We start from the raw sequence: 25,520 nt of genomic DNA on the forward strand, positions 1-25,520 counted from the left end.
TTAAACGTAGGAACGTCATCGCTGGGAGCTCGTTAAACACGAAGGAGCGGGTGTTCGATTCGCGTACGAAATCCTGTCGCGTTGTTCCAAAGCTTCGAACTGCGTACTGGCAGACGCATATCAGCTTGTACCTTAAATACATGCCCGCATCACGGCTCACGTATACGTGTATGCAAGTTTCTATGTATTCCGTTCAGGTAGATGGGTTTCACGTTTGGCCCAGAAACAGCGGAGGCAAGTTGCCCGTTTGACCATGGCAAGACCCACCGCGTCGAGTCTGAAGATTTATAGGCTTTTGTAAGACTACACAGTGACCTGACCTAAGTGCAATTAAGAGGGCACAGATGGGGAGGGACCTGTATGCCCAGATACTGCGACGTGTGCGGCTCCAGGGAAGCACTAATGGAGCGGACGTGCGTTGAAACTGGAGACATCAGTCTGTTTCTCCCGGTTACGGAATGCTACAAAGCGCTACAAATTACCGAAAAGTAAGAGAATTCGCACGGAATTTCGATTGCGTTTCTGCGATTAATTATACTGGAGATTGAAAAGGATTCATCGGTTCGCGGAAAATAAACTTAGACGTGCAAATTTTTGCTCGAAGACTGTTTATTTGGAACATGGGCAAAGAGTGGTTGACAAAATTAAATGAATTCTCTGTTAAAAAGTCAGCACCTCGCGTGTTAGCACCGCGACTTCCCCAGTATGCATCGTTCAAAGCAATAAAACTTTATTCACGAGTTGGTAGTTTCCGTGGCCGCGTGTTTCGGACGCGAAATACCGCGATCCCGTGAAATTTTAATTAATACTTTCACGAGCCGCGTACGCATGGGAACGAGCTGCAAATTGTTGTTGGATTGACAATGTCTGCGGCTGAACTAGAAAGATAAAGAAGATTTTTAAAATATATTAATGCTGCTCCAATAACAATTTAGAGACTTTTAAAATGTTGATTTTACATAAAATGATGGGTATGGATAGTGAAGAGGAACATTAAAAAAAGCAACCTCCTTTATGTTTCTTCCTAAAAGTTTCAAAGATAACAAGAAATCTCTGCGTTGAACAGAAGATACATCTCTCTTGAAAGTTTTCTGAAAATTTCAAGACAAACGGATTAGTAGCACCATGGAAACCTTCCCCGTCAGCTCGGGAAACATTCTTTGGAGAAAAACGCGTTTAAAGTTTCAGAGTTTGGTTTAGTCATTATAACTGTCGAATTTTTAAATTTACCAAACCGTCGTTCCTTCCAGGTCTATATTCCGCAGTCTTAATCGAAGTTATAGCCCGTGATCCAAGTTTGTTTTTCTCTTTCTTTGAATTCTTCCACCCTCTGCATGATGAGAAAAGTTCTCTTCTCATCTTCTATCTGACAGTGAAGAAATCTAGAGGCTAGACTTCATGATTCGTGCATTTGCAAAATGTTTGTTAAATCATAATCAAACGTGGTTTAATATTTTGTTAAATTTCTTGGAATTTTATTTTCGGAAAATGTCAAAGAAAAATTGAATTTTTCCACTCGCCAGCGTGACACGTTATTCTTGAAACGAATTCGTAACGATTCTCGAATTTCAAGGTGAGCACATGCTTCTGTTTCATAAGAACGAAGCCGCAGGAGTCTCGACGAAGGCGAACCGGAAATGGAAACTCGAGACAGGTCGAGCCGTGTCGCGGGAGGACGAGTACAATGAAAAGCGCCGCTTCGAACGGCGAAGGGATGAAGAAAGTGGCTGGCGAAACTTTGAGGGTACAAGTCGAGATTTACGAGGCCCCTTTTCGCGCTTGGTTAAGTATTTAATTAAGCCTCTCTCTTGGCCTTGAATGACGTCGCCAGTCAACGATTTTACGCGGTGTTTCGTTGCCAGTATTGGGCTTGCCTTCAAGAAAGAATCCTTAATGAACGAACTTACGAGCCGAGGGTTAATTAAAAACGACGAAATAAGAAGCGTCTTTGTAGACGCGGACCGCCTAACTCGGTTGGTTTTACGTTTCAAGAAGCGTATTTCCAACTTTAAAAAGAATATTTAATGAGTGAACTTGAACATCTTACGAAGAATGAGTAAACGCTTTTTGAAATTTAACGTGTTTGACATCGTGTCAGTCATTATATGAAATCATATTTTTAGCTTTTCTAATGTCGAGTGTTAAGATGAATTAATTTTTCTTCTAACTAAATTAATCCCATAGTTCCAGTTAATTACAAAATTCTTCAAACTTTTTATCTCCTTTTCTATAAAACTATATCTCTTCAACCCCTAAATTTCTTCCCCTACAATGTACAGTCAACGATAAAAATTTCGATACACGATGTAAATCGCCCTTATTGAAGACAAAAACTGGTCAACGAGGTTCTTGACAGTTTGGTGTTCGCTTCATAAAGCGATTGAAGGTGCAACAAGACAACAGTGAAGGGGTTGTATGAAAATCCGTGCATGTAGACAGAGGATCGTTCGGTGTTTCTGAGGCAAGAGTTTTCAAAGAGCACGAAGGGTAGCTTCTAGTAATCGATAGTTTCAAAGACGTCGGATCGTAAACCTCCAGAGACTTTATAGCCTAACCCCCGTGTACCAACCTTCTCCGATGTTGTTCGATAGCTTCTATATATACACAGGTAAACCGCGTCAGCTCTGCAATCTTTTAGAGAACGTAGTTTCGAAGTCAACCGGTCACCGGGACAAGTAATTTACTTCCCGAAGCAATCACGTCCTTGCGAATTATTCAACAGGGTCCTTATGTTCGACCGTTCGTCCCCTACGTTTTCATTTTATACGTTTTTCAATTTTATACAAACCGATCCGTCATTGTAATCGAACTTTGACACATAAATCAGTGATGAATAAGTGAAAGCATTGAACAAATTTTATATTTTTATATTCTTAGATCTCCAAATTTCCACATTTGACACACTTTATCTGTTCATCATCGACAGAAATAAATTTCAAAAATGTATGTGTGTCACTTGTCCCCATTTTCTCATTTACTGGTTTCACTGCTATTCATTTGTTTGCTCGAAGTGGCGTGTCGTTGAGATTCCAACAAGTTTCATGAAACGAAAATGAACGGATACGCGTACCGACAGCGGAAGCGCATAGATTTTTCTCTTGTTGGTGCTTTTTTGAATTCAAACCGCAGCAGCTGGGCGAGACCCAAGAGAACGACAAGAACAATTCGACCAGCTCTATTTTTATCCGTCCGTGTCAACCTGAGAGATTTAAGACCGCATAGATAACGCTGCCTCACGTACTTCCTACGTTTTGCCTGATCCTCCCTCAACGAGCCCGTCGATCGTTTGCTCCTGATGCCTCTTCTGTTTTCCTTCAATTTAAATATCATCAGAGTCTGTCGTTACCTTTTTAGCACCTTGATTTTCGTGGTAAAAGTTGGTATTGTAATAGCAATTATTGATTTATTCATTAACGATCGATGCCTCAAATGAAATGTAATTGAATCCATTTATTATTCTCAAAAGCAACCGTAAAAATGTAATCGAATCGAGGGAAACGTTCTGTTCAAGTTTCTTTGTTCCTATTTCTGAAAGCGTCTTTATTAGCGTTAATCAGCACGAGTTCAACTTACAGACCGAAGTTACAATCGATATTCACGAAGTTCTGTAATCAATTGAGTTGGAACTTCGAACGTTAGTTGAGTGTCTGACTGTGGTTACAACTACTGCTGATGCGTACCGATGGCTTGAAAATACCTTCTAATTTCTAATTCTTCTTTTTAAAATAATAGCTTTTTCAATTCAATAAAACTTTTCAATTTTCCTTGAAATATCAACGTTTCTGTCATTTTCTCAGTCTATTCTTATTTCTCAGAGCTTCAGCCTCCTGAGAAAATAATTTCATATCCCGCATCGTCGTCTGTTCGTCGATGTTTTCGCAATGTCGAAGACGTGTGGAGGTTCATTTTGAGAATATTCTCGCGCAAGTAGATGCGTGTCGTTTCGTACTCGTACGAAACTGTCTGACTGCAAGCACGTCTGTGATTACCGCAAGATTGTATGTCGCAGGAAAAGTAACAGCACAGAGACGATTCAAGGTAGAAATTGCCTTTCGAGGTGTTTCGATCTATCAAAGAATCTAATCTCTATCTAAGGCTTTTACTTGATTGAACTTTGGACCAATTGCTGGGGGAATTAATTTTCATCGCTATTGAAAGCATCAAAGCACATAGCGAAAGGGTTATTAATATGCATTGCTGTTGATTAGTTTATGAAGTTAATTGGGGACATGGTCATCTTCATTATTTTATTCATTATTTTTCACAATATTTCGTTATCGTTTATTATCAAAAAATTCGAAATGATTGTTAATCCTTTATTCGACAAAACGAACTCATCAACCGGGCACAAGTTTATGGATTAACTCGAGAAGCCAGATATCTCGGCTGGTCTAGACCGTTCATCAATTACTGTTCCGTTTCACGATGTTTCTGGCCGTTGTTCGAAAGAAGAAGAATCCGAGGGAACGTAAAATAAAACTGGTCTTTTATGAGCAGACACGTAAGACGAGAGTTGCGAAATATCCAGTGGAAAAGCCTATGGCCAGAGCAGCCACGGTGCCCTCTATAAACCCAGAATGATCCCTGTTGTTGAACGTGCTCTTTGGCCACCCTCGTGCCGCAGGCAACGGCAAAAATATCTTGCTACCAGTTATCTCGTAATAGGATAAATAATGGAGCGGCTATTCCAGCCGCTTATACCGGCTGGCTGCGAACTAACCCCACAAGTATTTCCGTTTGATGGAATTCTTGAAATAAAAGGGATACTAGGGGATGCAGAAATATACTTTGCTGGACGCTGAGGTTGAAAGATACACGAAATCTGAGAATTAAGAATTAGAAATATTAGACTCGTGTATGTAGAGCATCAGGGGAAATTATTTTACGCGGTTGAAAAGCAGTGGAATTATTAATAATTTAATCCATAACAAAATTTACTTTCTCGTCCTCAATTTTTTAATTTCTTTCTGTACTTTTTATTTCTGAGAATTTCCTACATTTCCAAACTTGGAATATTACGGTTGATAAGGAAAAAGAACTTTTTGGTGCTTCGTGTTGTTCGATTAACAGAACAATCCTTTGTCAGATGAAAGGTCCAGGTTAGTATCCGAATCCAGCAATCCAATTTGCTGATTTTGCTTGCTCCTTTATTGCTATACCGTAATAGTATTTCCTTTCTTTTACGCTTACGCCTTTGTTTCTCTTCAAATCGATCCTTCACGGATAACACGTTTCCAATTTAATATAAGTTTCAAATCACTAAGGGGTTGGTCTGAATTAAATAATCAATTTATTCATTAAACTTTGAATACATATACATTTTATAAAAAATGATGTATTATTTTAAAAGTTGAATTATAGAGTTGTGTGATCAGGACTCGCTTCTCTGGGTGTCACAAAAATTGAAAATGTCTTCCTTTTTCTTGCTGGCACAGAGATACGTAGATTGCACCTCTGTTCTTCCATTCACAATTTGAACCCACAAGAGCGACATCCACCGTTCTCACGACGTGCCCTGCCAACAAATGCCGTCTCAAGCTTAGCATTCGCTTTAGCACCCCTCGTTCTACGCTAAGGTGACAACTTAACGAGAGGGCTTTCGCCCTTTTACCCCGAGGCTTGTTTCAAGGGCTTGTGTAGAATACAGACTCCTAGTACCTTGAATTTTTCAATGAAATGTGCATGAGATGCACAATTTTTTTCTTAATTACTAATATTATTCAAAATATGAATACCAAAGTATTCCTTAAACGATTGCTATTTCCCCTTTTATATCCTATCTTCTTTATTTCCAAGCTCATCTAATAAGTTCAAACTAGAATTTATCGGGTTCGTATGATAATAAAAAGAAAAATTATTGCCGTCCCGTATTCAAATGATGCATACACAACTCTAATATCAAAGGTATTGAGAAAGGTACGAAACACGAATTGCTGTCGCCAGCTACTTTATCGCCTGTTTTTAAATCGTAACTCGAAAACGGCGCGAAATTTATTCAACCATTCGTCGTAAAAATTGTTGAAACGCCTCGTCTCGTATTTCCCGCGTAAAATCCATGAAACAATGGTCGTAACTATAGAACTATAGAAGCGGCGATAAAACCGTTTCGTTGCGGAAACGCGGCTTCTGCCTTCATATTCTGTTTCGTCTCCGTTGAAATTCGAACGATGCTTCGGTATGGCTTATTTCAACGATCGGACCCCCAAGTAACGAATACGAATCCCGATTGCCGGCTCAAGCTTTTCCCTCGAACGTGCGAGATGTTTGCGCCGCCTTACGTCTCCGCTAAAGTAAACTCGCCCACCTGATTGCCGCGAATCAATGAAACAACCGGTCGAAACTGTCAACAGACATCTGAAGAACTTCGCAAACGTAGCTTCACCGATGAAGTTCAAGTTAACGTTAAGAGGGATCTTGCTGACCCAATTGCCAAGTTTCTTTTAGAAACTCTTCATAACATACTTTGCTACAATTTATCAGGGTAACATTTACGCAACACGTGTAATAACCGTTTCAGAAGCTATAATTTTAATCTAATAATAAACTAAGGGAACCTCGTGGTGTCGATTCTTGCGAAATGCGAGCGTAGGCGTCATCTCGAAGACGAATGACTTCCTGTCGCAGCTTTTCACGCTAACGAGTCAATCCCAATGCACTTTGCGGATCGAAACAACAGCGGCTAAACTAAACGTTTGCATCGGACGACGTTCGAGAGCGGGCAGCATGAATTATTCAGAGTCATAAAGTGGTCGCGCTCGCGCTCAGTAATTGCTGGTTTCTGAAATGGCGTGATCGAGTGTATGGTTACGCACGTGGAACAATGTCGCGAATCGATTTCGTGCCGTGGATTAACCGTACAGGCAATAACGGGGGTTGAGAGATAGGATAGGGATGTATTAAGACTTCAAATATTTCAAAATATCTTCAGAAATGAAAAATGATAGATGAATCTAAGGAGGGTGAAGTAGAACTATTTAAGTTACCTCTTAGTAAAAAATTGCAACCGGTAAGTTACATGTACCAAGACGTAATAAGATTGTAAGGGATTAACGTTTAACGAAGGCGATAAAAATAACGCTGCCTAGAACAAGTAAAAATCGCCGTTTAAGAAGATAGAACGTCCCGGATTTAACAAGTTGAGAAATTTCGTTTTTCTGCTAAGACAGGGTTCGTAAGAAAATCTCGAGTAATTAAATTGAAGAAAAACTCGTACTAACATCATATCGTTGCAATTTCTTTAACTAAACCTCACTGTATGCAAAAAAAATTCGCAGCCTCATCGATCATCGTCGATAAAAGCAGAAAGCAGTAAAATTATTGATGGATCGTTTGGCGTCATTCTAAATTAGAAACCGATTTATCGATTCTTATGTACTTTTCACGTCGTTCGCAAGATTCTGTCGATATGGGATATGCCAGTGTCTCCTATCGAGTTCCCTACCAATAATGTGGTTAGTTGCAGCCACGATCCACGGTTCACGGAGAATTGCTTCCAATAATGTCAGACACACCCGTCTAACTTCTCGATACGTTGAACCGTGCCAAAACCCTCGGGGATGTTTTCGGCCCGATACATTCGCTCTATCTGTACGATTAAAGAAATCGATCCCTCCTCACTTTTGGCACGTACCTAGACGACACGCAAGGGCGTGGGTATTCAACTTACTTAGGATTTCTGTAAATGCTCGTTAAACACTTTATTGACCATAAGTCTGCTAACCCTTAAGGCGACAGGGCGGACTCCTAGGAATTTCAATAGATATTTCTTTTTATATCGTTCAATTACAGATGCTATATTTGAGATAATTTATTTGAAATATGTATGTATATTTATAAATTTTTGGAGAAATTAGCTTGTTTTCCAGACGTTGAATTATTATCAGCTTATAAATTCTAATCCAAGAACACGACCATAGTATCCGATACCAACAATTTTCCAATCTGAGAATTAACGAGCGATCCGCATAGTTGCATCCCCTGTCCTAGCAATTACCAGAAGATATACGACCCAGCAAATTCTAAATGTAACGAATGTGGCATTGGTTGAAAAAGGAGAGGAAAGAAAGAGATACGTAAACTCGTGCCAACACTGGTAGTTTCGATCCGTTAATCATTCTACGTCGAAGAGTATGAATCATATGATTTTTTAAGATCGTGTTATTGATACCTGATGGCGTATAATTTGTTTGACGGATGTCTTAATGTTAGCAAGCTAGAGGAGGTAATTCTAATGTTTTGAGAGCAGTGTTTTTCAATTTTATGTGATTGAAAACGAGACATTGCGAAAGGGGATGAAATGTCTAGCAATTGAAGCGACAGTTTCTCCGATTCGTGAAAATAATGCTTGACTTATTTTGTTCGTGATCGTTCGAGCGTCACGATAACTGGAACAAGTCGTTTCTTTTCCCCTCGGTTAGCGAATCCGCCGAAAGCTGGAAGCAATGGAAACGATAACAGTGTGTGTTCTTCTCTTTGGTTCGTGAGCTATCGGCAAACGGATGTATTCGAGAATGAAAGATTATTACGTGCCGATGGAACATTTAACCTTGAGAAAATCATTTGTCTTGGCTTTAGTTAGCTTTGGAAAAATTACTGGCGCAAACAACACTCGATCATAATTAATTACATCAATTTATTATTCCGGATTCTTGGACTTTCAAATGAAAATATCTCGTTGAACGAAGATCGTAGATTTATTTAACGAATTGAAGAAGGAAACGGTTCTTTATCTATCTGGCAAGTAGCCGGTGTCTTTGCTGGAAATTTTGAATTCCCATAATCATCCACATACGCTTTCCCACGAGCCGTTGAACTTTCGTCGCACGAAAATTACGACCCACTAAATCGTTATCCACTAGCGTGCCGACCTACTCGCGTTGCTTCACCCGGTTAGCATAAATTTGCATTGCTCGAGGAGGCAGGCAAACGTTCTTCGAAAGAGAAGCGTCGTCGACGTCGTCTACAACGACGACCACGTCGAAACTTCGATTGAACGGTGGTCGTCTTGGGACGAGTTTCGAAAAAACAAAAATTCTGCATCAATTCTCGAGCGACCTAACAGGTTGCACACAAGATCTGATAACTCTTTTTGTGTTTCGAAATTTACCGATTAATTCAAAGTATAAATTCACACAGAGGCGAGAATTCATTTAAATTTAATTTAATTAAAGGAAAACATTGAAAGGGGAAAAGGGTGAAAATTTTGTAATCACCTATTTAATAATTTGCAGCAATTAATTGGTAATTGATAAATATTAAAATGTTGAAAATTAAACGAGTTTCGTTATTAGAAAAATGGAGATATTTATTTTGGGGGAAATTTGATAGCAGAAGATGCGTGTTCCAACCGAAAAACATAGCAATGGTTGTGTACTTGGGAAAATAGGTCGTGCACCAGGTAAATTAATGAGGGTGAAGTTCATTCGAACTAATCTCTTTGGATGAACAATGTTTGCCTTGCGAATGCACACCGCTTTTCTGCCTATTCCTGATGGTTTCCTCGTGTTTGCGTTTTGTTGCTCTCATTACATTTCACAGACGCGTTTTCCCGCGGTCAAATCTTTCGCAAACAGGAATCACATAGCATTACACGATTCCCTCAACCTACATTCGCTGAATTTTTTTCAAGCTCACCTTTGAAAACACCTTTAACAGATGCGGTGAAGCTAATCTGAAAAGGATTTAAGTTTAATGAATTTTCATGGTTTCCACATTCTCTGTTGAATGGCGTAGCGTTAAAGAAAAATCTGGCTGAAATAAGGAATCATTTAATCAACTGAGAGTGTATTTCATTCAATCATTTCTATTTATTGTTAAATTTTATCATAATAGACGTCGATATTGAAAGAAAAGGAATTCTGATTTCATAAGATGGTGTAATGAAATCTTTGTCTCCAATGGATTATTATCCAGGTACGAAGGCATTAAAAGGAAACCATTAACCGTTCGCGGGATTTTCCCATAATTTTGAAAGAATTAACGAAGTTCAAGTTTCTCGGCTAGTTGCATGTGTTACTCTTTGTTCCCTCAAGGAATTTCCAGTTTCCCTACGGTTTTATTACTAGCCCATACGGCACGATCCTCAAGGCGTCATACTTTTTCTGAGGGAGAGAAATATGACACCTTGGAATGCACATGGTGCGTGGAAATACCCTGGATTTTCCTCTGTGGTTTTCATGTTAGGTACGTAATAAAGCTACCCACCAATAAAGATATACTGCCTTTCTTAATTATCAAGATTTTTTTAATTTTCTCAAAAGGGGATTCCAAAAATTAATATCCTTCTCTGCTATTATTTCAAAGGATCATAAATAGTCTTCTTCTTAAAATTCCTATTTCAAATTTGCATATTCCAAAGGATCGGGTACAAGTATCAGGAATATTTCTCGAGCTCGGTGTTAAAGGGAAAAGTTTGTCGTCCCTGACTGCGGTGTACAAGCTAAAAAGAAAACTTCTCAGAAATTGTAGACTTCGAATTGAAGGTAGGAGAAAGGAACCACGATGAAGTGCAGTGGTGTGTCAGAAGTCGCACGTGAGATTGATGAGGTCTTCTTGTGGCTTTCTAACCCAGAACCAACACATTCCGTATCCTTTGTCCGTGTATACCGCTTCAACCACTCAGAGTGTATTAGAAAAGGATTAACTAGCTACTACACAACAGTCTATTCTGTTTTTACCATCTATCGTTACATCTCTATCTATCAAATCCATGAAATTATAATGTTGGATAAAAATTTATTGAATGCAAAGTATAAGCAACGTTTCTTTTGGAATTTCATATCCAAGAGGGTAACGTCCTGTACTGAATGAACGCTACACCAGTTGTTTACCAACCAAACGAAAGATCCTGGTATATAACCGAGAACATGAACTTCCGTCGAGGCTGTCAAACATAATCGATTCTCCCAGTGCGTTGGTAGCAAGCAAACAAAAACATTTTCCTTCGTCCGGCAATCGAATCGCGTCGAAAGGGAGGAAGAATCAACCACGTAGCTTCATGATTCACCGTTTCGCGAGGTGACAGGATTAAACGTTCCGAATCGCAAACATTTCTATCGATCGTCACTCGTTGCACGTCGGATATCAATCTAATGAATCAAACGTAGCCGTGTTAACGTGAGAGGAGAAGACAGATTGATAGATACACTATTGGTCAAAAGTTAAGAATCATCGACAAGAATTAGAATTTCAATGAAATACATAAATGAATGCTCTTAAAACAACCGAGGAAGGTTTATTTATTATAATAGGAAATTAATAAGCATCATTTTTCTATATTCGTACAATTTTTATTGTTACAAATGTATAAAGTGAGATACATAAAATGTACTGTTACAATTAGAAAATCATAAAGGAAAGGTTTATTTGTGAATTACAATTGAAAGTTCAAATTTTGAGAAAATGATTGAAAATTTTTGTCCGGTAGTGTAGATAGAAACATCGACAGACAAATAGATAAAGAGAGAGGATTCCTTTGATCCATGGGTAGAGTTTGCACCGAGTGCTTCCTCTCTGGAAACGTGGCCACGGAACGCGTCAGTCTTGCGCCGACGTGATTTACAGTCGGCGCGGTAAACGTCACCGGGTTATCCAAAACCGATAAATCGAGCTTACAGCAGGTCGACGGTCCCCCATGCTTGTTGGCGAATACGATTTTCCAACGTCCTCGACGGAGCAGCCTCTCTCCGCCTACTCGAACCGCCACCTCCGGTTCCTGGGATTAGATCCGGAAGTGCTTGCCAACTGGTTTGAATATTGGACACGTCGACTTATCCGACCGCCAAGGAACGCTCGGCTCTTTACTCGTCGGCGTGTTTAGATTCGGGAATACACCTCGATGCCGGATCGATTCTGAACAAATTATATCGGGACGGACAGGATGGAGGGGTCGAGCGTGCTTCCAATTTTGAGATCAACTCGAGAATTCTCGATGATGGGATTCCAGTTGATCGTCTCGACGATGAGATGTTGTAAATTCCACGCGTAATCTTCCGCACCAACCACCACCGATGCTTTTGCTAGAATTTTCATTGTTTCCCGTCCGTTCAATTGCCTCGATTTTCTAATTGGTTAGATACAAGTGTCTTTTATATTTTTGAATGATAGGAGAAAGAAATAATGGATCGGTGTTGAGTAGATTGAATTGAATGAAATTTTAATTGAAAGATGTGTGTTTGAGGATTTTCATCGGGGTGTGAATGAAAGCTGGTATGACCACAATACTCATACTTTAGCCTGCGACCGCAAATGAAACAACTACACGTAGCTCTACTTCCTAGGGTTTGTCCTTCGTCTGTTGAACCGCAAATGGAACCGATTCCTCCGAAACCACGACTGAAACGACCGCTGTTGGCACCACTCCAAAATAATTATACTTGAGATTTGGTAAATGCATAATTTCGTTGGTGAGGTGAATCAGATTTGGTAGAGGATGCTCGGATAAAACGCGACGCTCAAGGAAGATATTTTTTTTTGTTTCATAACTAACGAACTGAAATTTCAACATCCTGCAAATTCTGGGAATGTAATAAAATTCAACGTTGCAAATGCATAGAACATGATTGCGCCTCAATTTCAACGAAATTTATACTTCAAAATAACTGTATTGTTTCGGAAAAAAATATTTAATTGTTGACGAGGTCGGTTTTAATAACAGGTTTAGGTAATTATTATTTTTCTGAAATCCAGGAGCTGCGTGCAAATGTTTCAAAATTATGGAGTTATAGAAACAGGGGTGTAGATGTTTTTGTATTTAAATATCTTTTAACTAATTTTCAAACGTTGATCAATTAAGAATATTATTTTTTTAATATGTTTTTGACATAGAAGATTTTTCAACAGGCTTCATTGCATTTTCAAGTGATAAGAAAGGTGTGATTCACGCGAGAAATGCTGCCGAGCTTCGCGTAAAAAGCATTCCACGAAACACGCGTACTTGTGCTACACTTTTTCCAGCACGGAAAATTAGTAGAGGAGAAATGCTTGTTACTTGAAGGTAGAGATAAATCTTTTTCCTTATCCTAAGGAAATAAACGCGGTTCGTGTGCTTGAAGAGGCTCAAGTGCGGTAAGAAGATACGAGAGATGTGTCTCGCGTGAGCTTTGGGTATTCATTGCGTTCAACTGGTTCAATTTGCATCTCTCCTCTCTTGATTTCTCCTTTAAACTACTTAAACGTTGAGGAACGAACGAGAGCATAGAAAAAATATTAAAGAGATAATTTTCTCTTATAAACGTCAAAGAAAATACGAATATTTATGAAGATTTTATAAATTTAAAATTTCATATCTATCAAATTCAGAAGATAAATGAAAAAATGATAAACACTGTCTGCGTGTCTGTAATTTTACACTGAGGGCTGAAAAATGGGCTGGCACTCGTGTTTCGTCAATTAAGGGATCTACTTGTGAAAACTGGCCACAAATGTGGCGAGAACTCCCTCTGGATATCGTCAAGCACCCAGAAGGCTTTTTTGAACCGAGCCGACCAGACTACAGGCACAAAAGGCATCCCTTGTTTGCCGGCTCATTCTTCGTACTTTGTAACAAGATCCACGTACATACTTTCGCGGAAGACACGGGATCACTGATCTGTTTCTCCCTCGAAGACCCTCGTTTTACACGATAAAGAATGTCTTCTCATTTTTATTTCACTTTGATGCCCCTTCGTTCAAAATCCAAAGGCTGTACGTTTTTCCTATGTTATATTACTGTTCCACACTTTTATATCGTCAAGAAAATTTGTTTAATTGCATGCCTCTCGCGTTCGACGCTCTCCGTGCACGAAATATTGCACGAATGAAACGTCTGCAATCATAAAGACTGCACGATACCGAGTTAATTGAATTTCTCCGCGTTTACGTGCACGACAAATGAATTCTACGACTTCCCACCCTTTCTTCGACCACCTTTTTCCCTCCTCGTGTTTTAATAAACGTCGAGGTATCAAAAGGCGCCAATTTACACACGACATCTTTCATAAATTACGTTCTGTGGATGTTGAGAAGTCTCAGACAATCAAAGGCTGTTATCGAAAATAACTCTGAATACATCAAAGAAACGTAACGTTTATACACGGATTCTTTACATATGTAGAAATGTATGTGGTTGTGCTTCGGTAAATACGGTTTACCTTTCCCTGGGGCCATGCGTTTTCCACCGTTTCCTCCGGTTTTCCGTTCTCCTTGCATCTCGGTACGCGGAGGACACGACACAATCTGACAAACAAACATATTTCAAGCGACCGTTCGCACCAACCGGAACACCGAGGTTTAAAGGAAAAGAAAACAGAAGGCGATTACCGTGTATGAAACACGCGAACAGATGCAAATTCTATTTCCCGCGGAGATTGAATCCTCCGAAGGCTTTAGTCGAATCGAACAGTAAATCGGATGTGATTAATTGGTTTCTGGTTTACTAGATGAGTCCATTAACGCCTTTTAGTTTGCCGCGACATAACGTGGAATAAATAAAAGAAAAAAGTCGAAGGAATAAAAGCTTGAAGCATGGAAGATTTTATATTTTATAAGTAATTCATTTTATTTCAAAAAATGTACCGACACTGATCCTTTAAAAGTTCTCACCAGAATTCGTGCGCGAAAATTCCTTCCAGTTATTCTTTCTATCTCCTCGTATGTTTTATATATATGTTTCAATAACGATCACACTTTCGTTCAGAGCGTTTTCAAGGGGCTTTCGAACACCATGAATACCGTTCGTGGTTTTACTGTAATAACGCAAACCGTCGAGCTTTTGTCACGCAATTGCCACTCGTACATAATTGGCACTTCCGCTATCGGTTCTCTATATTCTATATCCTGCGAGAGAAAAGTATACAGGAGTATATTGTCGAGAGATAGGCACGTAATAAGTGGAGGTATTCCCTGGTGTCGGAATTCTTTTCAACGAAACATTTTATGCTGCTATACAAAATTTATTCCGAGAGGATGGATTATTTGAGGAGAAATAGGCTCTAAAGTATATAAATAACAAAGTCATCTAGTTAGAGAAAATTTCAACTTGAAAAACATCTACGCTTAATGTACGTACTGCTGTTTACGTGGAAGAGGTTTCGTAATTAGCCTTTTAAGAGGAACAAAACTTGGCAATCCGAGGTACTCGAGAAATAATGAGCAACGATATGGACGAGAGAAGAGTACCGTTGTTTTTCTATGATTTCGTCCCGATTTTAAGGGACTAGTGCAGTGTAAGCAAAAAAGATTTGCAAAGCTACTTCTTCGTTTTTTTTAAAATAATTATTATCGTAAAATGAATGAAAATAAAAGAACCAGTTCAATTTCGTGGAAATAGTACATGAATCTGGTTATTGGAAACCTTAGAGGACTCTTTTATAAACATGAGCGTGGTGTAAATGATGGAATTTCACGAGGAGTACTCTTACATCGAGCAGTCTGCAATTCTTCTTGCAGTTCGCAAGAATGAAAAGTCAACGGAAAGCGGTCAAGCTACTTCGTATTGGAAAGCCATTTTTCGTTCGCACACCCTCCATGGTGCAGGAAAACGAAAGACGGGTTCTTTCCGGATAAAGTCGGTCTATCAGAGGACATTGCAGGAATATAGAAAGTAGGAAAGGAAAAGCGAGTACTTCGGTTCGAGTGAAATTCTATACTTCGATGCGAAATTAGATTCTTATTATACAAATACACCTATATTTTTATCAAATATTTTCCTTCTTCAGATAATTTTCTATAATGATTAAAAATCCTATTTGCGTAAAGATTCATTCGTTGCATTTCAAGATAATTAAAATTTCGAATTAAACCAATATTAATTGAATAAATTAATATTAAAATCATTAAACTTAATATAAAATTAATTTCAATTTAGTGAATTCGAAGTACTTGCAATTATAATGAATATTAATTCAATAAACTGTAATTAAAATAAAATTTCCAGGTATTGCAAAGAGGAAAAATATTACTATAAGTAAATAGTCGTTAAAGATCCTTCGCGCCTCTTTAAAACACCATTAACCCGTTCGTTAAAAAATGATGAGGTTCTTCAATTTATCATAAAGTTCGTACAAGAATCATCAAGTACCTTCATTATTTAATTCAGAAAGTTTGTGCAACTTCTCATCTCTCGTTCTCTTTTTTTCTCCACGCCCCACGGTATCGGAAGCGAAGAATCTGCGGAAAGAAACTCACCTTCTTCGTATCGGAAACCTATTTTTCGTTAACACGGTTCGTATCGTGTAAAAGGAGCTTCCTTCAGTGGAAATCGATCAGTGGTTACCGTGAAAGTGCATGCGAGGAAAAAAAAGAAGAACAAAAAGTAAGATCTCCCAACGGAAGGAACTTTAATTGTGAAGAGATTATCGAGAGAAGTTACGCAGTCAGTCGATCAAACTTTCGAAATGTTTACAAGAAACCGAGGAAAATGAGTATCTACTTCTTTTATCGTCTTTCTGAACAACAGATTACTGTTTTTCTCAGAAAGTCGTATAATTTGGAATTCCGTTTAGAAAATATTTTCGTAGCAGTCATAAATACCGTTGAAGTTATATTTCCAGAGAAAGATGGTTGCATGCTCTTGAAGATGGAACGAGCAAAACATTTAAATCGTTCCACTTTGTTCAGTGTACTGGAGCGAACAGTCGCGTTAAAAACTTAAAGAGCAGAGAAACGTGCTTCAAGCACTGAAAGTGGCAAAAATTCTTGTCACTTGATGCAATCGATAATTCAACGTTTCCCACGATGGCCTGAGAGTACACGTAAGTGTACGGTACTTCTGTACATGCAAGGTTGAAAATTGAAAAACTACATTTTCCTATGAATACATGTAATTTCGAAAATATTTTAGAAGTTAAAATTTTTATTAGCATTTTTGAAAATATATTTCACTGCTTGAATTACATCGTACATCTGAAGGAAGGTTAGAAATGATGTAACAAGCAGGTGAGTTGATTGATGATACACAAGGATCTCGATTTCGTCCCACACGTGGATCGTAGCCGGACGTGTGCAACCAATCGAGGAAATTTTCGACGCGTGAAATGTGTATTTCTTCACGTAGAAACGATCTATCTTGTTTTCTGCCCTTTTCAACGCTCTATTATCAATAATAAATTGTTTTCCTAACTCGGTTCGAGGCACGGTCGCGAGACGCGAATCGTGATTGCCTTCACGATCGCATCTATCACGGATCCTTTTATCATTTATTGATCAATTCGCAATGCACTCTTGCTTCTGCCCCATAAGAAACCTTATCGACAAGGAAGATTAATGATGTCCGAGTCCGTTCGAACAGACCACATAATATGTTCCGTGTAATCTCGAATTTTCACAGGTAAAGAATCTCATCAATTCTCGCCAATCCTTATCTTCGCTAAAAATCACCCACAGATTTCTAAATAATTTTCACCCTTTGGGAAAAAATGTAGTCAATCAATGTATCTTCATCCCTTTCTTCAATTTTGAAGAAATAAATAATTATTCACACATGTACTGTGTTAAACTCAAGAATTCTTCGTCCAGGTTAATGAAATTCGCCCTACCGTTTGCATAGAATTAAAACAACAGAGTAAGTTGCTTTAATCTCGACACAGTGTTTTAGTTAATCTTGTTTCACGAAAAAGGAGACGTGCCCATTTTCAGCAGTCTCAAAGCTGCAGCCGCTTTATCGTGGATTTATCAGAATAGCAGAGGACCTCGCGGACAGTGTGTTTCTCTTCGTGTAGGCACCGCGTGCGATAATTACTCGAGTTAAGCTTTGTTTTCGCGCCGCGTAAAAGAGGGTAAAAGGAAAGGCGATTTTAAGAGTGTGAACTTCTCCCTCTAGGCTCATCCTCTCTACGCGTTTTCTCTTTGGGTCGTTTTCATCTCTTTTCCCTCTGGAATCAGGGACAAGCGGTATAAACTAACCAAGGTGATGAAAGTACGGTCGACGTTGCAAGAGCGAACCTTCCCCTTTATTTATGACGTTCTCAAGAATTTCACCGAGACTTTAACGGCACCGTCACCTGTCTAATTTATGAAAAATTCCCAGCCCCGAATTCGCCGAGCGTAAAAGCGCGGATCTCGTTCCTCAACACCGCCTAAGACAACCTCGATCCGCGCAGTTGCTATTTCTCCATGGGGATTGTTTTGAAAAGTCAATCGTTCCCGCCTCCTTCGACGATCCCATCCTCCCTTTTCGAACCATCTCAGCGATTTCTCGACTGAAAATCGCTTTGAAGTTCACCGACTGGATGTTGTTTGTAAACGAGGCTGGCGCCAACGAACAGTCGATTTTAACGCCTTCGAAAATACGCTCTGCATTCTTTTCGACGAGCACCAGCAAATTTTTTTCTTCCTTTATGCTGGCAGATTCTTCAGAGGTTATTGTACCCATGAACTTTCAAAAAATTGATATTGCTTTTAGAATATTTCTTAAGTACTCTATAATTGGTCAATTTGCTCCATTGTCCTCTGAATTATCTCTATCTGAATTCATCATCCGAAGACTAGTAATATTCAATTCCCTATGAATTTCATTTGCCATCTTCCTATCGCAAGAAATTGAATAATCTCGAAGAAAGCGAAGTAACATGTGCTGGAGCAGTAATTTCAGCGAATTGCAAAAGTTGCTCCCTGTGAATATGAGAGAGTCAAATCAGCCTTGTCGAAGTCTTATTACTTAGTACTTATCTCAGTAAAAATGACTTTGATTTTTATCGTCAGCGATGAGTAAGTGTAGTTGCGAAAATGTCTTCTCCTCTGCTCGTGGATCACCAACGATACCGTGTTTCTTTCTGTCACGGTTCAACCCTAGAGTTTTTTGCGCGAAGATCGTTTGCGAAAGGAAATGATCGCAACGCCAATGACTCGTTTCGATTTAATGCTCCGCGAAATAGATGGGTGCCATTTTTTCGTTGGCTCGCGAGAGCTGGAGCTTCAGCTTTGTCGGGGTGTTGGTTGGTAACGATGATTTACGCGTCTCGTTTGTTTTTTGTAATTGACACATCGAGCCAGATGGCGGGCACAAACTGCAGTTCGACAAACGACGAGATTTTCCGAGTAATCGACGGATACACAGAGAAATCGGTAGTTCGATATTCGCAACTGGGGAAAAAGCAACGATAAAAAAAAAGGCATAGGAAAGAGGTAACGATTGCTCGATATTATCGAAACGCGATGGAATTTCCAATGAATTCATGGGTTTCCGTGCAATGATTTCGCGGTTGCGAAATCGAGACCTGTAATCAGCTTAACGTGCTTTACTCGTGGCGATAAATAGCAACAGGATGCAGAGTAAATACGTGACGGAGTTTACGATTATTGCTGTATGCATCAGCGCGCTGAGCAAACGTATAAAATCACTGAAATTTACATGGCGAACTTTATGCTGCTTCCATTAACATGTTGACTACCATGGGAGACGCTACCGACTGATGCTATTAATTTCATTCAATTACATAATTCAGGGATCAACAGAGAAGGAGACTTCTGAACATTAGAAATATTATTCTACTGATTAGAAATAGATAGGAGTATCTTTTGATCGAAGCTGAAAAGAGTTGAAGTTTTGTGAATACTTTGATAGATAACATCAGTGTAATGATGGGCTATAGATAAGAAAAAGTTTCAATATTAATGTTGACAAGTATAAAGAAGTCTCACTTAAAACGAACAAACTAGAACGCACTGAGCGTAGTGGAGAATGTATTTCACGAGTTTGCTGCTTTAACTTGTTCAAGATGTGGAACTTTAGTGTGTTCCAAGACGATGCTTTCCATTATGCGATTCAAGCTTGCGTTAAAATGCCTTTTTCTCTGTGTATTATACGTAAACGCAAAAATTTTTAACATATTTTCTAGAATAAATAAATTATTCTAGAAGCAAACGTCAAAATTCGCAGCATGTTGTTTGAAAATGTTGAATTAAACAAATTTGTTAACATTTTATACATTTCAAGCAAATATTTGAATGTCAGGATTTAATCAAAAAATAAACTTCGCGAGCTGAGTTTAACATACAGTGTAAATATCATGTTTATAATGAACGTGATAATTTTATTGAAAAATGAATAAAATGTTGACATAAACATGTAGGTTAATGGTACACATCACTTTACGTGTCAAAAATTACAAAATTTAATTAAAAGTTATGGAAGTAGGATACTAGGAGGATATTATTTTGAAAATCTTAATTGGGATTAATATGCAGTTCTAAATAAAAATTCATTTCTTTTGGAGGTTGCCACTCAGTTATAGGCATCCCATATATTCTATAAATTTTAATTTAAAGAATTCTTATATTCTGGTGCACCATGGTACACTTTCTGAATTATATATCAAATAACATCTTAAGTGATCTAGCAAAAAGTGATCTTCACAGTACGTTTAAAATTATTTTTATTTCACCTGAATATTTCATGATTTTTTTTACTCTTCTGATATGCTCACGTTGCAAAAGTGAAGTAAACCGATCTAAATCTCCTTCGTTTTAAACAACCGAGGTACATGGCATGTAATATTTAAAACGAGTACCAACTCTGGATGCACGGTTCTTCCATAAATAAACCACAGTTCATGTACGTCGACGTGCAAGGGTTTTGTGTCGTACTGCAATGCACGTTTTTGGCTCACCGGATAAATAAAATTACCATATCTCGAGCAGATGGCTCTTCGTGTATTTTTGGACAGTTCTTACGGTGGATGCTTAAATATCGATGCACATGGCCTCCCTTCTTGGCCACGGTGAAAAACTTGCTTCCTGTACGAGCCTTGATAACACTCTGTCATTTCAGGAACCAACAGGTATATCGATTTTTGATTTCATTTTATCTTCTCTACTTTTTCGTGTTCTTCTTTCTTAACACTTCCATGGCCGTATGTTTGGGGAAATTTATCATCTTTATAATTTTATTTGCCTTTCAATGATAAGGCTCTATTGTAATTTCGTAGATATGAGGAATATCTGTAGCACTTTGATTCACTTCAGATTTGAAAATTCAATTCCTAGAAAGCGAGGATGCACCTGATAGTCCATAAATTACTCACGAATCGAGAACAGAAGGATCCATATTTTTTACGGCTGCATCCTCGTAATAACGTCAAACATTTGATCAATCGCAGCATTTAAACAGTCCCTTTATGAAGCAGTAAATTCAACATTATAGTCGTAAAGGGAAAAACTGCCAGATAAATGACTCGGTCTTAAGGGTAGAACCGTTTCAACGGAGGGTGTTGACTCCTCATCCCCCGTTGAAACCGCGACCTAGGCTAAGGCCTACCTACTTTCGTTTATCGCGCAAACGCACTCGACACTGCTCCCCGTGATGTGATCCGCATGTATATTACACTTGAAATCTCGTTTCTCCTGGTCGCGTACGTGGATGAAAGCGTTAAACGATCAAAATGCAATTTATGGTAAACACGGTACATGCATAAGGAAATGAATGTCCCTCGGCCCATCACGTTTTTAGATACTTGTTTAACTCGTGCTTTCCACTTAGAAAGGAATTTACTTTAAATTAGGCTTTAATTAACATCCGGACAACGTAACAATGTTTCCTATAATTTATAAGTTTTCTATGTTCTCTATCTTATTCATTCTCCAAAACAATTGGACGGAGGAAAATAAAATAATCGAGAAGCGTGAGGCACATCAATATTTTATATCCAATTTCGCTGATACAGTCGGCTTAGAAATAAATAAGGAAGCCTAAATTTCCATAAGGGTTTCGTTGAATGTTCACCGGGTACTAGGATATGTCGTCGCTATGAAGATTGACGCTAGGACCGAATATTTTATGAGTTTCTTACATCCTGCTGGCGTGTTTCTGAGCGACCGTCTCTGTGCAACCGCCACATCCCGCGGTGGCGTTAAGCTTTACGAGGTTAAACCTCATAAGGAGTTACGATCGTGTTTCATGTAGAGTTCAGAAGCTTGTAGAAATCTCGTGATACAAAACGGCACTTACAAGAAACACGTCCAGCTGAGTACTGTTTTAATTTCCTGCCATTCTTTATGTACCTTCGCTCCACCATAATTCCTTTTAATTAAAATTTATCGCATTTATGAGGGACTTCGTGCGGCTTACATTATCTATTCAAGCAAATGGCAACCGTAAAGGAAAGAAAAATAAAAAAATAAAAAAAAAGAATTGAAGCAATACGATATAAGAAGATAAAAGTTCAACTTGCTGATAACAAGACTCTCATCTAAAGTGGGTAAATGGATTACAGCCCGACAGATTTATTAGAGACTTGTTCCTTTTCTAGCAAGCAAGAAAGCAAACTTTGTGACATAATGTGATTGAAAATGGCAGATATTAGGATATTCGATGGTAGTTCTATCACGTTCGTGATTATCACCGTCATTCCAGCTGACAATTATAGCACGGATGTAATCGTGAGTCGCAGAACTTCTTGTCTCCTGACAGCGTTATTACGTTCTACCGGTTCATGTAATCCGTCCCAAGAAATTCTGTTTCCAGAAGAGAAGGTTGATAGTATTTGCTCGAAATTATCCTTATTTCTGTAGAACGACGAAATTACAGATTTCATATAATTCTATATATCCTTGTTTTTACAATCGTGTCTCTGTTCTTCAAACCAATAAACGTCTACGATATTGAATCTCATAACTCACGTTCGGAAATTCGTTGCAAGGGATACCGTCCGTTGAAGACTGTATTATGTAAATCATGACTCCTGAGTGACAGATGGTGCACCAACGTCATAGATCACGATACATCTAAGAATTTATGCGACCATCTATCTCCTTGTAAGATTATGAAACTTTACGAGGTCACGAAAATGACACTAACAAGTTCCATTTATGGAATAGAAGAATTTAAAAGCCGACTGGTTGTGTTACGACAACACAAATCTATGTTTAATTTCTATTAAAGAGGCATTAGTACTTATTTGATGGATCGTTTATGACAGGAAAGTGAAAGGGTTAAAGATTAATCAAAGCACAATAATTCTTTTCAATTATTTAATTCTTTATTAATTAAAATTTACGAGGTCATATGTTCATTGTCGTCAAATTTCGCGGCTTTTAAGACAAGCAGAGCAGCCGAAATGGTGGGAGGCCTCTGATTGGCTGAAGAGTAGCGCGCGGCGTGTAGAGTGTCTGACGTCACGCCTCAGCGGCTTGAAACGCTCCGAACCTTCAGTCGCGCGTCGAACCCCGAACCGAACACACGTGTCAGTTGTCTCTCCGTGTCGAAGTACCTATTGTTATCATTCAAGCTTCAATCGTCGAAATGTAAATTAATGCGATTAATTATCGTAATATCTATTCGAAAAGTGACGTTCAATTTAATGACTGGTTCAGTGAAGTGTTATTTAAAAAGCTTCATTTCGATCGGGTATATTTGTGACGGACGAGCCGTTCTCGTCTCGATCGTCCATGATCGTGTACCACAAAATAGAGGACGTTTTTGAATTACTCCGGTTTATTCAATTTCCGTGTACAATCAACAGAATGTATTTAAGTGACGATGGATAGCATTGCTCCAACTGATGCGTGTCAGTGAACGACGCGACGTTAGACCACGTGACCGGTGCTTAGAGGGTATGTGAACCACTCGTCAAGATCGTGACATATTTATTCATCGTTATCGACGTTCGTGAATTATAATATTATCGGTGCGTGATTTTTATCGTTCATTAGTATCGTGTATAATTCTCGTGCGAGATTGATTTCGTGTGCCATGTAATTAATATGCTAACCGCGAGGAAACGGACCGGCTCGATGTTCGACGCCGTAGATTTGACTTTGAATTCGCGAATATCAGCGTGACTACCTTGTATTTATTCGTCGTTCGAAAGTGCGTTTTACATTAGTGACAAAACGGGGGTGATGTGCAGGTATTTATGTCGCGTCAACTGAGAGCTGTGCACAGTGTGTACCGGATGTCAGGACGATAATTGTTGCTGTCTTAAGGCCTAGTGACTCGTGCCACCATGCTGACAATCGTGCTGCTACTCCTCCTGGGCCAACCGGCTGCACGGGCCGACTATCTGAGTGAGTACCTTTCCTTTTTAAATTCCAAATTTATTTCATAGCGATCTGCGATTTTCGTCCATGGAAAATTATAATTTGTATTGAAATTAATAATATGTCTTAAGAAATTAATTTTATCGGTTTTATCGATTGACCGAATTTTTCTTTCATTTCACTACATTCCATTTTGGAGTACAAGAACGAACCGCGTGCCTTTATGAATTTTTATCGAACCGTGTTTTACAACCGCCTTGAAAATCGTGTCGTAAAGTCTTGGGATTCAAAGTTCCGGTGTCGATATTGCGAAACGATGCTTCAATATTCCAAACTTTCCGTTCTTGGTCCGAAAATCGGGCTCCGGTTGACCGTGTCGAATCCTACACGATTCTTTTTTTATACCTTCGTCCAAGTACCACCTATGACATCATGGTTGTAGCATTTCTCGTTCGCGGTATTCTAAAAACATACACGGAAAGCGAGCAGCTCATTAGAGTGGAAAGTAGTGGAAATGAAAAGCAATCGAACTGAATAGGTAACCTGTTTCGAGAGAATCTCTCGCAATGTTTACAAACGGCAGGTTAGTTTTTCTAAACTATAGACGCGTAAAATTTTCCATGCTTTAGGTGTGTCCTCTGCCGTGTTATTAATAGGAAACCACTCGTATCACGCGGTGATATAAGCGTCGTAATTACCTATTTTTCTTCTCTTTGTTCAGACATTTTCCTGTACAGATTGTTATATCTAGCTTCGTAATATAATTATGGATGATACAATGGATAAATTCGATAAATTACACTTTCACCGTGTTGCATCATGAGAATAAATTATAATTTTATCTTTACTTCGTATAATTTTTAATCTAGGTTTAAAGCATTTCATAAATTTTTATTTTTATTCAACGTGATTAACGTAGATTAAAGTCTTCGAGTTAAAAGATGAAATTTAGATATTTAAATGTTTATTAAAAATAATCCATTCATAATGCATGTGAAAACTTTCGTGGGTGACGGTATGTCTCTCTTCCTAAAATTGAAACGCAGCCATCCACAGTAATTAGTGTAATCACTTAATGAAGGTAAAGTTTCGAGATCAGGTAGTACGTCTCTGATAACTTTGCGTACATTGCACTTGCTCTACTATATCTTGTTTCTACGCGATACATTGCAAATTCGAGATTAGTATTCCACTGTAAATTATTTCTACTCTCTATCGCATTATTTGTTTATGGAATTACAGTAGGATGCTAACTTTCCGAATACTAGTTATTTGAGGGATCAATTAACAGGGCACAAAATGGGTTACGTGTTTCAAGTAGTATATATGTAACCATGTTTACTTCATTTCATTCATACATGTTTATTTCAGAATATATTTATTAAAAATTTCTAGAATATTTGTTAGAATTTATCGAGGCAACGTGAATTTATTTCGTGTCGAGCCTGAAGGCATTTCTATTTGCAGAAACGACAACGTGTTTTCTGATAATTCTGCTAATTAAATAGCGATTTGATCTGCGAATCGTACAATATGTATCTTTTACAATCATTTATATTCGTTTTATT

General features: G+C 38.5%; 1 protein-coding gene across 4 annotated transcripts in view; it reads left to right on the forward strand.

Annotated features, from left to right (window-relative positions):
- LOC117600737 (uncharacterized) overlaps positions 1-25,520 on the forward strand; it is a 225,489-nt gene that overhangs the window by 46,091 nt on the left and 153,878 nt on the right. For 2 of the 4 annotated variants that reach the window (XM_076692859.1, XM_034316550.2), the window contains exon 1: positions 23,113-23,979. The exons of 1 other annotated variant lie outside the window; for it this stretch is intronic. Coding sequence is in view for 1 of the 3 variants with exons in the window: in XM_034316548.2 (XP_034172439.1) it covers positions 23,919-23,979 (61 nt within the window). In the remaining 2 variants the exon portion in view is untranslated. Of the gene's footprint in view, positions 1-23,112; positions 23,980-25,520 lie in introns of those variants that run through there. One more of the 4 variants, XM_034316548.2, reaches the window with a different exon arrangement.

This window comes from Osmia lignaria, chromosome 16, assembly GCF_051020975.1.
Source record: "Osmia lignaria lignaria isolate PbOS001 chromosome 16, iyOsmLign1, whole genome shotgun sequence".
Classification (NCBI taxonomy): domain Eukaryota; kingdom Metazoa; phylum Arthropoda; class Insecta; order Hymenoptera; family Megachilidae; genus Osmia; species Osmia lignaria.